This window comes from Pelodiscus sinensis, chromosome 20, assembly GCF_049634645.1.
Source record: "Pelodiscus sinensis isolate JC-2024 chromosome 20, ASM4963464v1, whole genome shotgun sequence".
Classification (NCBI taxonomy): domain Eukaryota; kingdom Metazoa; phylum Chordata; order Testudines; family Trionychidae; genus Pelodiscus; species Pelodiscus sinensis.
Window position 1 is genome coordinate 5,201,668 of NC_134730.1, and position 12,694 is coordinate 5,214,361.

Sequence of the window (12,694 nt, forward strand, 5' to 3'; positions counted from 1 at the left end):
ATGTCTCAATTTGTTTCCTAGACAGAAAGCTCAAATATCGGACTGTCTGGTTTAAAACCGGACACCTGGCAAGCCTATTTGATGACCTCCTCTTCCAGTCCAATCATCTTTCCTGCCATCATCCCTTTCTCTCCCATAGTCCTGTTTCTGAAAGAAATCCTTGAGCATGAAGTCAGATGTTAGTCTTATTTGCTCTGAGTCTGGCCTATGATCTCTCACTCAGCACTGCTTACCTGACATATGCAGTGGATTCTAGTCAAAGCTGGATGGGACACTGTTTTCTCATTCCACAAAATATTTCAAAAAAATTCAAATATTATTTTTCTTTTCTGAATTGAGAAAAAATGTTCACTAAAAAGAGAGAGAGAGAGACCCTACCATAGCCAAGGGGTTAGAGCACCAGGATATGGGAAACCTAGTTTCAGATCCCTGTTCTGCCTGTTTTGGCACAAAGATTTGAACTTGAGTCTCCCATATCTTAAATGAGTGCCATAACCACCAGGTTATTGGCTATTCTAGGGTGAGGTAGGAAAATGTGCCAGTCTGCTCCAAATTCCATCCTGTACCCACGAATCCTTTTCATATATAGCAATAGTGAATTTTAAAAGCATTGTGTTGAAATGCGTGCCCTTCAGCTTGCTAGTCATTTGTTCCATCATGGAGCTAGACTTTCCTAGATGACACCATGTGAGACCAAAAGTGGGCTTGTCTGATTTAAGTGAGTGATTTTAATTTGTTTATTATTTTTGGATTTCTTTTTAGAAGCAGATTCCATGCATTGGTCAGGGATGATGTGATTGTGGTAATGACATGTTGTAAATTACAATGAATCCATTCTGCTGTATATCATGGTTTGTTTTGTTTTTTTAAATTGTTACAGTATAATTTTAGGCATTTCAGAAACAAAATATTTCAGTCTGTCATTTGGTTTGATGTCACATATTCAGCTTGTAGCTCTTAAAAGCACGGGAATAGAATGTTTTGGGTTATGGCAAACTTTTGTAGTTTCATATTGTACTAACATGGTTTTTATTTATATAATGTTATTTGAACCGTGTGCTCTATAATTTTCAGTTAAACTAGCTTTGTTGTTTTCATCAAGCTAATTACATATCTCTGTCAAAAGGTATTCTGCATTATGGAGCTACTAACTGTGGTCTGTAAGGCTACGTCTACGCTGCACAGTTATTTCAGAATAAGCTATTCCGGAATAGTTATTCTGAAGTAGCTTATTTCAAAATAGCACATCTACACTGCAGGGGAGCCTCAAAAGGAGTCCGAGGCAGGCTTCCCTAATGTAGACGTGCTGTCTCTATTTAGAGCTCCTGGAGGAATAACTTAAAATGGCCCTGGTGAGGGACTATTTCGAAATAGCAGTAGTAGAGTATCTACACACACCTTATTTCAAAATACCTATTCTTCATAGAATGAGGTTTACAGAAGTCGGAATAAGCCTCCCGTTATTTCAAAATAATTTTGAAATAATGGAATTACTGTGTAGATGCTCATAGTTATTTCAGAATAATAATGCATAGACACACCCAAAGGGTATATCAATGGAATGAGGAGTAACAGTTAATCCAAACTAAGGACTTAGTTCGAATTAACTTTAAACTGCCTCGTGTAGCCACGGGCAGTTCGTTCAGACTAAGGGGGATTTAAAAATGGCGGCCGGACGGGAACATGCAAATAAAGCCCGGGATATTTAAATCCCGGGCTTCATTTGCAACCCCGGTTCCCTGATTTGCCTTCCTAGCTCGAATTAACGAGCTAGTGTAGACATAGCCAAATATATCATTTAAATCAGTTTCAGTACAACATGAGTGGAGGATGGCTAATATGATGCCAATAAAAAAAGGGGAGTGTTCCAAAGGCTATCCCAGTAATAACAGGCAGTTAAGCCTAACATCAGCACAGGGCAAATTGGTTGAAACTATTGCAAAGAACAGAATTATCAGATACAGAAATGAGCATGATTTATTGGGGAAGAGTCAATGTGGTTTTGTAAATTGAAATCCTGCCTTACCTACTACTAGAATTCTTTGGGTCAACAAGCATGTGGATAAGGGTGATCCAGTGCATATGTGTACTTACATTTTCAGAGAGCCTTTAACAAGACCTCTCATCAAAGCTCTTCAGGAAAGTAGCTGCCATGAGATATGGGGGAAGGTCCTCTCATGGACCAGTAATTAAAAATATGGTCAGTTTTCAAAGGTAAGTAGTGGCATGTCCCCCAGGGGTCTGTACTGTGACCAGTCTTATTCAAAATTTTCAAAATGATCAGGAAAAAGGGATGAACTGGGAGGTGGTAAAATTTACACACAATACAAAAATATTTGAGATAATTAAATCCAAATCAGACTGTAAAGAGCTAAAAGAGACATCACAAAACTGGGTGAGCAGGAAATAAAATAGCAGGCGAAATTCAGTGTTGATAAATGCAAAGTAATGCAGATTGGAAAACATAATCCCAACTATACATATAAACTGGGCTCAACAAACCGTGGAGAAATCCACTCGCCAGCCCCGCACCGTGCATGCGCCAGACCCGCACTATGCATGCGCGCGCCGCTAGTGAATGGGGCGACCGGCTGAAATCTGCTCACCACGGGCGAGTAGATACATGGATTTGTCGAGCCCTACATATAAAATGATGAGGCCTAAATTAGCTGTTACCTCTCAAGAAAGAGGTTTTGTATTCATGGAGTATAGTTCTCTGAAAACATCCAGTAAGTGTACATCAGTAGTCAAAAAAGCTAAAAATGTTGGCAATTATTAAGAGAGGGATAGAGAATAAGGTATCATATTGCCTCTAAACAAATCCATAGTATGCCCACATCTTGAATAGGGAGGTTCATAGTTAATTGGATATGGATTATGGGTGGGGAAAGGGATCATTCCAGCACGGCTGGGCAGGAGCTGCCTTCCCATCTGCTTCCCCTTTACGTCAGTTAACCAGTTAAAATGAACATTTAAATGGTTAACCAATTACATGGGATTTTATATTCCTAAATTCTTGAATACAGGACAACAAAAATAATTAGGACTATGGAAGAGCTGCCATATGAGGAGATTAATAAGACTGAGAATTTTCTGCTTGGAAAAGAGATGACTAAGGGGAACATGATAAAGGTCTGTAAAATCATGACTGGTGTGGAGAAAGTGAATAAGATAGCACAAGAACTAGGGCTCACAAAGTGAAATTTATAGGCAACAGGTTTAAAACAAATAAAAGGAAGTGTTTCTTCATACAGTTAACCTATGGAACTCTTTGCCAGAGGATGTTGTAAAGACCAAGGTTATAAAAAGATTCATAGTCTTCATCTAACTCGCTCACCATTGTTTTCCCTATAACTTTATTGGCATGACTGGGTATTGCTCACGTCAGCATAGTCACCCTTAGATTAATTTTAGCCTTGTCCTCAAACTAACTAGGCAATAATTATTTTCATCTGCAAAGAGAAATAAAGAACACTGGTTCAAATGTTGCCTGAATACCCGTATAAATTCACATACGAACATAAGAACGGCCAGACTGGGTCAGACCAAAGGTCCATCCAGCCCAGTATCCTGTCTGCCAACAGTGGCCAATGCCAGGTGTCCCAGGGGGAGTGAATTGAACAGGTAATGATCAAGCGATCTCTCTCCTGCCATCCATCTCCACCCTCTGACAAACAGAAGCTAGGGACAATATTCCTTACCCATCCTGGCTAATAGCCACTAATGGACTTGACCTCTGTGAATTTATCTAGTTCTCTTTTAAACCCTGTTATAGTCCTAGCCTTCACATCCTCCTCAGGCAAGGAGTTCCACAGGTTGAGTATGTGCTGTGTGAAGAAGAACTTCCTTTTATTTGTTTTAAACCTGCATCCCATTAGTTTCATTTGGTGGCCCCTAGTTCTTATATTATGGGAACAAGTAAATAGCTTTTTCTTATTCACTTTCTCCACACCATTCATGATTTTATATTCCTCTATCATATCCTCCCTTAGTCTCCTCTTCTCCAAGATAAAAAGTCACAGGAAATCAACACCTGCTAGTATGCCAGGATCAGTGACTCCCATCAGAGTCAACACTTGCTAAGAGGTTGTTTCACGGGAAAATATCGGCAGCATATTACACTCTTATACAGATAAGCCATGATTTTCCAATGTATGTTTCTAAAGTTAGGCACCAAAGATTAGGAACCTAAATCCATATTTAGGCACTTAAATAAAAGTAGTCTGATTTTCAGAGGTTCTGATTGCCCTTCAGCCCCTGTGTTTTCACTGAGTGGCTGGTGCTTAGGCGCCTCTGAAACACAGGTCACTTCTATTTAGTGATGGATTTTGAAGTCTGCTTCAGTGACTTAGCACAATTCCTACTGATTTAGGCTTTGTCTACACATTAAAATTTAAACTGCCACACCAGGTGCTTTAATACAGCAAAACCACCTACACAAGGGGAGTAGGTAACAGCACCGTAACTTGCTGTAAATTGCTGTGTTGGGGTGAGAGGGGGAGGGTGGTTTTTCACACCCGAGCAAGAAATTAACATTGCAGTAACTTGTCAATAGTGTGACTTGTGTTCCAAACTCAAGATGTTTTTGAAAGTACCATCCCTAGGTGCCTCAATATGGAATTCAGTTTAAAAGATTTGAATCCATGGGCCTAAAGTTAAGGCCCTAAATCCCTGTTTATCCAGCTAAGCAGGGAAAAGTGGCCTGAGGAACTGGGCAATCTCAAAAGCTTCAGAAGGGTAGCCGAGTCAGTCTGTAACTGGAAAAATGTAAAAAACAACGAATAGTCCAACAGCACCTTAACGACTAACACAATGTGGATGGTATCACAGGCAATCTCAGATCATATTAAAAAGAGCACCTTTGAAATTAGATGTCTAACTATGGACTTAGAAGACTACATTTATGCAGTAAAGTTGAAGAATTTTAGAGGTGAATAATATTAATTGTTGCATCTGTAGTATACTGTGAAATGATCTCCTAAGGAAACCACTATATTTTCATCAGTGTTTGAAACTGGCAAAAAAAAAATTCTGTTTCCAAAAGCTTGCTTGTACAGATAACTTTCTTTGAAGCTGGATACAATATGCCTTTTTAACTTCAGATTTCTGTTTGACAGATTCAGTTTCCTGATTTGCTTGATATTTTTCCTTGTAATAAAAGTGATATTTTGTTTGTTTGACATAATCCGGATATTCTGGTTTATTTCGTAGTTGGGTTTATGACATGTTTGTTTAAGGCTGCCAAGGTTGATTATGCACAGTTCCTGGCTGTGTTGGTGCTAGTCATTGAAACTGTGAGGATTCAAAAATTAATAACTACATTTATGTTGTCTGCCAAATCATATGTTTCTTTCCAAGACTTTTAGTTTAACCAGGTAGTATTAAGTACTATATACATATTGTTCTAGTTTAAAATTAAGCTGTACTTCATTTTCTACAATTTTATTTTCTTGCCTTTCACAAAAATCATAGAAAATAGATCAGTTTGTAATTTTGTACTTTCTCACGCACACACAAGCCCTAGAATTGGACACGGACTTTCCATTATGTGTGTACTTTCATTCATTATTAAGATGAGCATTTTTAGTAAAATTAGTAGAACTTTCAGTTGTGGTGGATCTCTCAAAACTTCAGTTTCAAGATCTTTGGATTTACTGTAAAGGTTGTTGTGACTAATAGGAACAGTAAGTGTGCTACAGTATATGAAGCAGGAAATACTTGGTTTGCAGGATCATGATCTGAGAGATTAAAAATTTGTGCAAGAGCTGAAATTTAAATACATGAAGAGTGTCAGTGAAGTCACTTGGGGGTTCTGATGTGTTTAAAGTCTAAGATAAATCTAAGTCTAACCTAATTAAAGAGTATATTTGTTAGGAACTATTCACTAAGGCTATTTCTTATCACCTTTTTCCCATAGGTGTTTACCTCCCATGGACCCACTGTGATCATGCCTACCTGGTTCTGCTCCCGAGAATGGTTTTGTCATGTGGGAAAATTTGATGAGGGTGGGAAGGTGAGTGCTATTGATAGCAACATAATTGATACTCCATTCTTGATTCCACTTTTTTAAGTGTTAGCAGGACTTCTGATAGTGTTATGCTCTCAAATGGTCTTTTCCTATTAGTGTTAAATGGGCCACAATAAAAAGTGTTTACAATTAGAATGCTAATTGATGTGTGCAAAGCTAAACTCAAATAGTAAAGGGGGATAAAACCAAGAAAAAGCATTCTCACTCTTCTGTTGTAAAGTGCAGAAGAGACTTCAGTTCATACACAAGAACTCCTCCAGGTTTTTGGTATGTTTCAGGAGTAAAGGCTTTGGTGCACTGGGATGAAACAACATTGGTTATGACTGTGATTCCCAGCTCAAATAGACATAGATACATTAACTCTGCTGAAACGGGGCCTAAAAATAACAGTGTGGCCACAGTGCCAGATGTAGCATTGCAGTACTGCTGGAGGTAATTTCTGCTTTGGGCACTACTTATTACAATACTAGATTACTAGTATTACTGTTATTAGATTTTCAGTATCACCCTCAGACCCCAACCCCAGTCACACCCCATTGTGGTAGGCCTGTAAAAAAATATGGTGAGAGAGAATCACTATCCCAAAGAGTTTGCAGTCTAAATAGAAAAGACAGGGAAGAGTGGGAGGAGAACCAAAGAAAGAGGAGTGAAATGTTCTGCCTAAGGTCACACATTGGGTCAGAGGCAGAGCTTGGAATAGGACCCAGGTCTCCTGACTCAGTCCTGTGCCCTATCCAGTTAAACAGACCTTTCTCGTTCTTTCCATTTTCAAAATAATACCCAGTTGACTTAAATAACCTCTTGAACCTTGCCATTTTACCATGCTGTGGTTTTTGTTTTGGTTTGGGTTTTTTGCCCTCCTACTTTCATTTTTCTCTGACAGCATGCATGCCTCCTGGGGCTAAAATGTGATTCACATACATAGCCTGAAGGATTTTATAATATAGGTCATGCATATAGAATTCTAATAATTACTTGTCAATCAATTATTATACATTCTTAAATTTGCCCTAATTCCCCACAGCGTACTGCCATCCCAGGTCCCTGCTGGGATAAGAGTAGCTTTGTGGGGCACCTAGGTCAACAAATCCAGGCTCTGGCAGACAGAGGAGATTAAGTTCTGGAGGCCAGAGGCCTGCAAAGAAAATGCCCTGCTGATACCCCCAGTCCAATCTCTAAACTCAGCGAGTCTCATTCAGTCGCTCCCACTGACCACACCTACAGGATTGTGACAAGGCAAGAAAGCAGAAATGTCTCAAGCTATAACATCCTAAACCATTTAGGTGGGTTTTTCAGAAGAGCACAGCATTGGCCTCGCTCTTCCCTTTGACATAAATGGGAGGTGTGCCATACACTTCAATGAGAACAGAACTGTAGGACTACAGTGGGATCTCTTTGTGTGTGTAATGCTGACTTGACTCATCGTCTCACATTTAAATCATATCCATCCACCATTGAGTTAACATCTCTACATAGCATAATTAATGCGATCTTGCGGCCAGTAAACAGAGAAACAGATCAAGAAATCTCTCGATTCTAGTCTTTCCATTTGTAAAACTGTTTTCCCATGCCAAAAATCTGCATTTCTCACTTGAAATTAAATCTGAACACCTGTTCTTGGATGTCAAATGTTGGAGAGGTTGTGACGTGAAGATCCAAGTAAACAGAGCACATGGAATGATGGAACATAATCAAATTGTTAACCTTCTTACTGGTAAAAGTGTATGTAATTGTCCCAATGTTTCATGGGAGATTTAAAGCATTTTTTAATGAAGACTCCATTTTACTAACAAACTTCTTTTTCTTCAAGGTGTTCATTCACTAAAAAGTCATATTTTCTCTGCATTTGCATTATTGCAATATCCAAACAAAATTATATATGAAATGCAGCTTGTCTACTTGTGATTAAAAATCTTGACTGTACATCAAAGGCGAGAATTACAAATATATTTTGTGCACTATCCAAGCCCAATGATACAAATCCTATTGCACAAGGAAAGCTGAATGGCTATCCTGGTAATATGTATTTAATTATGTTTGTTCAATTCCACTGTATGTAAGTAAGGAGCTATTTAGCGACTTGATCATAAGAGCCAGGATTGGAGTATTTTGAAGTAAAAAAAGCAAGTTATCACGTAAAGCTGAAGTGATCTCTACTAACTTCTTTATAATTGCCTCTTGCAAATAACTGATTTTAATATGGTGTTTATGGTATGCTGAGTTACATGGAATACCATTGAAACCTAGGAAAGAATGTAAAGATTTTAATGACAATCACTTTATTTATGATAAAACAACAAGATACTTTAAAGACTAACAAAGTTATTTGGGCATAAGCTTTGTGGGCTGCATCAGATGCATTATTAAAGTGCCACGGGACTCCTTGTTTTTGCAGAAACAGATTGTCCCTCTCAAACTTATTTAGGATAGCATCCTGTGTACCATCCAGAGGTAGGAACATATTTGAGGAAGTTTATTAGCAAAGTGTAGAGAGAATTGTCCTGGAGTGCTTCCATCCCACACAAATGAAATATACGAAGCTCCATTATTGGAAAGAGTGGCAAGATTTTAGTTACACTTTGTGAGTTTTATTGTGTGAGAATGTTTTGTTTTAGGGAAACGGGTGTGCGTGAAGCCACCTAATTTATTTAATCAAGTGTGTGACACCTTGCTTGTAAGTTTATTGCAGTATGGAGGAGTGTTATTAAAAAGCCATCATTAGCTCCACATATCACAAAGAGTGACATTGAGAATGAAGGGTTCTGGCCTTATGTCCTGTTTCATCTTCAAATGGCTGATACATTTCAGAACTTGATTGCCCACAAGAATGGGGTACTGTTAACCTTGGCTAGGAGATAGATATAGTGGAGATTAGTGCTGTGTAAAGTTTCCACTCTACATCTTTATCAGTGTACCTCAATCTTTGACCAACAACATATTTTGCTATTCTGGTTGTGGGCTATGGGCCTGCACATAGCTTTGCCTGCACATATCCTGCCTCCTTCAGATGAAACATTAATCTGTAGAGCTTTGATCTGTTTCCCTAGGTAGAGCACTTCAAATCCACAGGTATCTGCTTTCTATCCACCAATGTGGATGCAGATATTTGCAGCTCATTTTTGCGGATACAGATGCAGATATACAACTTTTTATCTGCACAGGACCCTATGCACAGGTGACTGGTGCTTGCAGGGGGAGGAGATGCATAGAGGGCCATCCAGAGGAACTGAGAAGCAGCATGAGGGGGCACCTTACTTAGCAATTAAAATTTTGACAGAGGCACCGGAGGTGGGGCACGTTCCGAGTGCTGCCATGAGTCACCTATACCTATCTCTTGTGAACATCCAGTTAAAACGGGGTGGATAAAGGGGCCTCCAGGGCTGGATCTGGCCCGCCAAGTGGGTGGATCCAGCTCATGGATAGTCTGCCACTGCCCCGCCTCCAGGCCAATCATGGACTGAGCGTGCAAAGTCTCCTCCCGCCCTGCAAGGGGTGCACAGCACTTAGGGTATGCCTACACTACACAGTTAATTCGGAATAACAGCAGTGTAGCGTCTACACAGGCAAACTACTATTTTGAAGTAAATTCGAAATAGTGGAGCGCTTATTTCGAATTTGGTAAACCTCATTCTACAAGGAGTAACATCAAATTCGAAATAGCTATTTCGAATTAAGTACTGTGTGGACACTTAATTCGAAATAGGGGGCCTCCAGCCCTTCCCAGGGAGCCCTAATGGCCACTCTGGGCACAACCAGGAAAACGTACTCTCCTGTCCCCCAGCCCCGGAGACATTAAAGGGGTAGACCCTGGCCATAGTGCCAGTGCCAGCTCCAAGCCTGCCAGCCCAGAGCCAGCAGTGGCCACTGGGGCCCCTGACCCAGTGGCCCCAAAACATGAGCCAGCAAGCCACTGGCAGCCAGCCCCCCACCACTCCCCAGGAGCAGTCTGCCAGCTCCCAGGAGCCAGACAGGGGCTGGAGAAGGTGGGCGCCTTCTTGGTCCAGGGTGGAGATCATGGACCTTATTCAGGTGTGGGGGGGATGCCCCCAACGTCCATGATCTCCGCACTAGACAGAGGAACATGGCCGTCTATGGCAGGATAGCTGCCAGCCTGGCCACCAAAGGCCACATGCGAACCCAGGAGCAGGTTAGCATGAAAGTCAAGTTGGTCTGGTGAGACCCCCAAATTTGAGCCCTGAGCTTTCCCTCCTCCTTCTTCCCTTTGCTTCCCCCTTCCAGCTCCCTCATCCCAGGTTTCCTCTTCCCCTCTCTCAACCTCTCCCCCTCTCCCACCTCCTTTTCCCAGTCTCCCCAGAGGTTCATTCCCCCCCCCCCAGTTTTGTTCAATAAACCCAGTTTCTATTTTTGAACACACGTGTCTTTTATTTGACATCAGGAAGGAGGGCTAGGAAGGGGTAAGTGGAAGGACATGAGGGAGGAATGGGGCATGAGCCCCCGGTGGGGAGAACCGGGGAGGCTCTGAGGGCTCCTCAGGGAGGACGCTGTCCCTCAGGGCCTCCTGGATCCTGACAGCCCCCCAATGAACCCCCTGGATGGCATCCTGCAGCAAGTGCAGCCGGGCTGATGGCAATGACCCCACGAGATGCACCGGAGTGCTGTGGTGTCCCTCATCGAGGTAGACAAGCAAGCGGGGAACCCTGAGAACTGTCTGTCTGGGGTTGGGGTAGGATCCTTTTAAGCACAGAGCTCAGTTAGTCTCAGGCAGCAGCCTCACACACTCAAGTCCTAACCTGATGCCCTGCCAGCACTGGTTCTGGCCAGCCTTAACTTTGGTTCAGGGTCCACTCAGTGTGGACACGCTATTTCGAAATACCAAAACGCTAATTTGGAATAGTTTTTGTGTATAGATGCGTTATTTCAAATTAACTTAATTCGAATTAACTTTTTCAAATTAAGTTAACTCGAAATAGTGCTGTAGTGTAGACATACCCTTAGGGTGAAAGTGCCACGCACTGCTTGCAGGGAGGAGGCAGGGAGCGAGAGACTTCGCGCACTCCTCCCACTCCTAGGCCCTGATTGGCCTGGGGTTGGGAGTAGCTCGTGAAGTCTCCGCCTGCCCTGCAAGGGGCAGGTGCTCAGAGAGAACCGCCAGCTGTTCAGAACAGTTGGCAGTTCTCTCTCGGCGAGGAGAGAGCGGGGGCAAAGACATCACATGCCAATCAAGGCCTGGGGGAGGGGGAGCACAGAAGTGTCCTGGCCCCACCCCTTTCACCAGAGGTCCTGCCCTTTCCAAGGTAGTCTGGGGACACTTAAAAAATTAGTGAAGTGGTCCCCTGTCTAAAATTATTGGCCACTCCTGAATGACAAGTTAAAGATCCCATAGTTCTTTTGGGATAGACACATAACCTGGATCCTGGCCAACATTTTCTTAATTCTAATGTCTTGTGTGATCTATTTGTAAGTGCTGTAATGGCTACAGAATTAAAACCCTAAGAAACCCTAACTTACTGCTTGGTAAATCTTTTGGGACATAAGACTTACGTAACCCTAAAATCTTTTCTAGCCTGACTAATCTGCAAACTCCTCTTCTTGCTTCAAATGGGGAATATTTTCAGCTCAAACTGGATTCTCTGTCTATCCTTCCCTCATCCACAATCCAAACCATAGCATTCCTTTCAAAGTGTATCTAGACTAAAAATCTGAGTAAGTCTTGCCACTGTTTAAAATTTATCTAAAAGTGCAAGCAAAGGAAAATTATTTTTAATGAGCCTCAGATGTAATCGTGTAGTGTTAGCAGTTAGCATTTCTGAATACAAACCGCAGTTCAGAATGCAGTGGCTGGATCTCACCTCTGATCTGTTCTTGTGATAAAGGGTCAGGAAAAGAAGGAACTGAGGAAGTGCTGATAAGCACCCTGGTGCACAGGAGAATGCAGTGAAAACATCAAATGTCTAAAGGACCTTTATAGGGTTTCTCCATTTCCCTGGGACAGAAGAGAGTTGTCAGAATTCCCTCAGTTGTGATAAGCTCTGGAAGCTGAAAGGTTAAGGAGAAATTTGTGGGGTTTTGAAACATGAATTAGAATATTGTCAGCCTGTCAAGTGACCTGCCAAGGTGCTCTGGGGAAAAATCAGGACAAAACACAGGCTCTGATATTCTTGGCATGGTGCAGTTAAAGTTGAACAGAGATCAGTATTTGAGCAGTATCCAAGAAGAAAAGAAAATGCTGAAGCCAATGATAAATTATACTTACATAAAATTTGAAAACCCACCTCCTCCCCCTCCCCTTCTAAAGACATTTCTTGCTAGTGTATTATTAAGCACCCTTTAGAATTCACCCGACCCTGACCCTTTGGCTTTCACCTTTTCCTTGTTTAATTTTATTGCTCTTTGCCAGTAGAGCAGAAACATTTCTCTTTTAGAAGAAAGAAAATGTTCAGAGACTGTAGTAACCCTTTAACTTTGTTTTCCAAACACTGAAGCAAATATAACATTGTCATAGATTTCCTGTTTTATAATCAGGGCAAAATGATTTAAAGGCCTTATCAGGGTATGAGCAAAGGGAAAGAGTCATCTATCTAAAGTTAGATTAAGAGGTTTAAGAGTGTTTTGGATAATTCTGAAAAGAAGCCAGTTCAAATATTAATCAGTGCAATAATTTAATGGGGTCGCTTCTAATAGGTACTCCATCTTATTTCTGGTGTG

General features: G+C 41.3%; 1 protein-coding gene across 5 annotated transcripts in view; it reads left to right on the top strand.

The window, feature by feature from the left end:
- Positions 1-12,694, top strand: part of QTGAL (queuosine-tRNA galactosyltransferase) — a 360,105-nt gene that overhangs the window by 265,526 nt on the left and 81,885 nt on the right. For 4 of the 5 annotated variants that reach the window (XM_014571338.3, XM_014571339.3, XM_075903526.1 and 1 more), the window contains one exon: positions 5,918-6,013. The exons of the other annotated variant lie outside the window; for it this stretch is intronic. In XM_014571338.3, the coding sequence (XP_014426824.2) occupies positions 5,918-6,013 (96 nt within the window). The remainder of the gene's footprint in view (positions 1-5,917; positions 6,014-12,694) is intronic. 5 annotated transcript variants of the gene reach the window in all.